Source organism: Diaporthe batatas (genome assembly GCF_019321695.1).
Source record: "Diaporthe batatas strain CRI 302-4 chromosome Unknown Contig00016, whole genome shotgun sequence".
NCBI lineage: Eukaryota > Fungi > Ascomycota > Sordariomycetes > Diaporthales > Diaporthaceae > Diaporthe > Diaporthe batatas.
Genome location: NW_025408563.1, coordinates 877,172 through 881,425, shown reverse-complemented (window position 1 = coordinate 881,425; position 4,254 = coordinate 877,172). Strand labels below are relative to the sequence as shown.

Here is a 4,254-nt window from a genome sequence, read left to right as displayed (position 1 = left end):
TCAGAACCCCTTAAAAGGGTCGTCCCTCGAGTACTCCTCCTCGCCCGCGGTCCTGCTCCCGCTGTAGTAGTCGCTCCTCGCACCGCGCGACGAGTAGCTGTCCCTCTGCCGGCTCCTGCTCCTCCGCCGGCGGATCTCCTTTGACCTCCTCCTCGCCCGGTATCTCGAGTCCTCGAGCGGGTCGGGGTAGTGGCCGCCAGCGCCGCCGTGATGGTCGCCCTCGGCCCCAAACTGGCTGAACGCCAGCGGGCTGATGAACGCCTCCATCCTCACCGTGCCGATCGCATCGAAGAAGTTGGCGCCGCTCGTCCGGTTCGAAGCCTCGCTCGTCCGCCCGCTCACGACGCTCATCCCGCCCCAGCCCTGGCTGCTGAGCCCTGCCGACGCCGGCCCCGAGTAGCCCGAGTAGCCCGAGTACGGCGTGCTGTGGCTGTTGTTACTCGGGGTTGAGTACACCTCCGAGGAGCCCGTGCCTGTCGACTGGCTGTTGGTTGGGGCATGGTAGCTGTTGGGGCCCGAGAACCCGCGGAAAGAAAGCGGCGGAGGCACGTGGCCACCAGTGTTGCTCCTCTTGCGCCCATGGATCACACCGCCGCCGCCGCCGCCGCCGCCAACCTGGGCACGATCCCGATCTTGGAAGCGGGGTATAAAAGGTGGCTCCGCGGCGTCGCTGGACCACTCCCGGCTGTGCTGCGCCGTGTTGCCATGGTTCGATGGGTTCGAGTATCCGGATGCGACGCTCTCGCTGGCTGCTGGCGGGGGTGGGGACCTATATCCTGGGACGAGACTCGATGGGACATCTGGAATACTGGGCTTGGGCGCCGGTTGGTGACCTCCGTTTGTCAGCTGGTGTGTCATTATTCCGGAGCCTCCACTGGGATGGGCCGCGGCAGCGTTGTTGGCTGCGTGGTTGGCATTGTGGCCTTTGGCAAGGCGAATGGAATCGCGGATGCGTGGTCTTCGGGATTTAGCCTTACTTGGGGGAATATCAAAGTCTGGTGTCTTGGCCGGGGCCGGGGCTGGCGGCGCTGGTAGGTCAGGTACCTGCTGCTGAGAGTGGGCGAGGAAGGAGAGGGAAGTCAGCCACAAGTAGTGGCGTTCGGCGTTGACGGCTGTGAACTTCAGTGCGCGCTGAGGGGTTAGGATGAGGATCGAGCGGTTGAAGACAACAGTATGGCCCCTGGGCGGCGGGTTGTCGTCCTTAACGTCAAGTACCGACTGGATGGTGACTGCTACACTGTCAGTGAGGGGGAATTGAAGAGGAAGGATCGGCGACCTACGTTTACGACCTGACTTGCCGAGCAGTGCACTACCGCTAGAGGGCTGCTTGCTGCTCCAGAGGATTGCTCTCTCATAGGGGGCTAACCACACCCAGCGTTTGTGCCTGTCATTGCTCGAGTCATCCTTGCCGACATTGTCGTTCGCCACGCCAAAGGACTTCCTCCGGCGGACATACTTGAACATCCATTCGCCAACCATCGTCTGGGCGATGGCATCTACCACCGTGTTCGCAGCCGGCTGCGAGCTGGCATTCGACTGGAAACCGGTTGCCTCTGTCGTCGCAGTGTTGGTGGAAGGGTGGTGACTGTGACCCCTGGCCCTACCACGCTCATTCTTCGGCGTCGTGAGCTGGTTGCGAGGGAGAGGGGGGACGTCATTGGGGGTATAGGGGGGCGACCTGCTATTCTGCCTCCTGCCCCTGCTCTTGCCATATCCACTAGTACCCGGCCTGCTCTTGCGGAGACTATTGGCACGATGGAGCGGCATCCGATTCTTCCTCCATGGCTCATTCCTCGTCGGACTCCGGTTGCTGTCACTGTTGCCGTTGAGAGGTTTACGAGAGCTGGCTCTTGTGGGAATAGGGAATGGTGGGTCCTTAGCATCTTCCTGGTGCGTGGAGATGCCATTCTGGATCATGGCGGCCTTTCGCATCCCTCCAGACTTTGCACCCATGCCGGATCCGCGGATGTGGCCCTTTGAGCCCTTGGTGGCGGGACCAAAGCCCTCAGGGCTGTCTGCGAGCCTTGGAGAAGACGGGAACTCGCTCTTGCCAGCCGGGCGAGTGGGGAACTTGTGTGCGGACTTCTTCGGTGCTACGTCTTCCGGAGACGATGGCATAGATCCGGGTGTGCTTCGACCAGGCTCAGGGGTCTTGACCGGCCGAGGAGCGGATAGGGCAGTCCTATACTCGGTGTCACTCATATCGGCGTCGGCGAAATCGTCAGCCTCATCTGCTGAACTGACAGCGTCAAATCCGGCGAACAAGCTGCTGATCCGGTGGGGTCTCCGCACTGTCGCTTTCTGAGACACCGGACCATCGTCATTGTTCCCTGGATATGCGTCCTTCGGCTCAGAATCAACCGACATACGAGCCGAGGTCGCAAGTTCGCCGATGCTTCTCTGGCTTGTAAGCCTTCTAGGGTTACGAGGCGGGAGATTGCCGGGAACTGGGGTGAAGTGACGTTCCGGATCGTTCGGGATCTCAGTACCCTGGGCTGGGGATGTCGGCCTGGAGTTGATAGCTGAGGGGTGTAAGTGAGCAGGAAGCTTGTCTAGTCGCTGATCAACTCGGATCTCCTCCGTCTGTACACCGCTAGAGCTCATCGGCACGCTTGGCAGCGACACCTGGCAGCCGAAGTCCTTGAATAACTGCGGCAAAAGCGATTTCTTCGGGGTTGTGGGCCGGCTCTTTGGAGGATGTATGGCGATGCTGGGGATAGCCGGGACTGGAGGCGTCACTGGTCGAGGTAGAGGGGGCGGAGATGGAGCGTCAGTTTGGGTAGCAGAAGAGATCATGTCGACTGGCTTGGGCTTTGGCGCTGGCGCCGGCTCCAAGGGCTCAGATTTCGGTGTTCTGGGTGGACTCAAAGGTACGTCTACAGTCTGCGCGGAAGCAGACACCATCAGGATCTGAGGCGCCGTGGTTGGGACAGAAACGGGGCGAGCAGCAGCAGCGACACGCTTCCTCCGCTGATTCGCCTCCGTCGCCTCGGCCTCATGGTGTTTCTCCCACCGCGCTGCCAGTGCCGTCACCCCGGTCAGCTCCGGTGTGGAAGGCTTCGCTGGCTGCGGCTTCGGCGACGGCGGTGGTGAGCACTGCACCCCTGTATCTGTGTAGCTGACCGTCCGTTCCGGGAGTGCAGGTGACGGCGGCTCCTCGATCTCCTGGATGATACCATTGGCGAGATTGCCTTCACCCTGCATCTGCGGCTGGAACTTTCCGCGGGTCACACTGCCGGGTCTGATGAAGCTCTCGCTGCTGCGATGACGACGATGGCGCTTGGACAGGATGCTGGCACGGCTGTCGTTCCGTGTGTGGTTACGAGTGGACATGACGCTGTCTCGGCCGTTGGGGTCCGTCTGGTAGTCGGAGTCATCGTCAAAGTCGAGTTCGTCTGCGAGGGAGTACCCGTTCGCCTTATTCATAAGGGAGAACCTCAAGCTTTCCCGGATGCTCATCGAGCGGACGCTTCCCGCATCGCTGTCCTTGTCCTTTTCCTTGCCCTCGCCGCCGCTCTCTTCCTCAGCATTGGCTTGAGCATCATGGAACGCTGCCACCTCTTCCAGGATGGTCTTCAGCCGGGTCTCGGCCACGTGGAGCTTCCGCTCCATCTTCCGTCTTTCTTCATCCCACTCTTCTTTTTCCCTGGCCCACTGAGCATGTGTCCTGCCAGAGTCGTCTTCTTGCGTCTTGAGTTTCTTCTGTGACGCTTCTAGCTTCCTCCTTGATTCGGCAGCTGCCTCGACGGCCTCGTCTCGCTCACGGGCAAGCTCGCCCAACGCTGATGATGTGCCACCTTCCAGCAGGGCCAGTTGACGCTTCAGTGACCTGTTCTCCTTGGCCGTGCTGACAAGTGTCGTCTGAGCCGAATCACCCTCTTCACGTGTCGTCTGGAGCGTGGACTCCAAGCTTTCAATCAGCTTGAGCTTCTCCTCCTGGTCTCTCCGAAGGCTCAAAATCTCCGAGACAAGGTTGGCGTGCAGGGTCGGTGTGAATCGCCGCGGATCCAAGATGCTGATATTGCTGTCTGTGGCGAAGTCCTTGGACACCCGGTCACTCTTGTCGGTCTTGTCGCTCCCGGGCATTGGTGGCGGTGACGACGAGATCTTCGCTGGAGGTGTTACTGAGCGGCGTGACCGTTTTGAACCGCGCGACGGCGTCCTCGCGCTCCTCGGTCTTTGTGTGTCTATGGCAGCAGACAGGACGGGCCTAGCCAGCCCGCTCCTCTCGTCTTCGGTTTCCCACATGGCCAT

General features: G+C 61.0%; 1 protein-coding gene across 1 annotated transcript; it reads right to left on the bottom strand.

The window, feature by feature from the left end:
- On the bottom strand, positions 1–4,254 carry KVR01_011556 (uncharacterized protein; the record flags this gene model as incomplete). The annotated part of the gene is made up of 2 exons (XM_044786612.1): positions 1–1,229; positions 1,281–4,254. 2 exons carry the CDS (start codon positions 4,252–4,254, stop codon positions 1–3), a joined length of 4,203 nt encoding a protein of 1,400 aa, XP_044639265.1.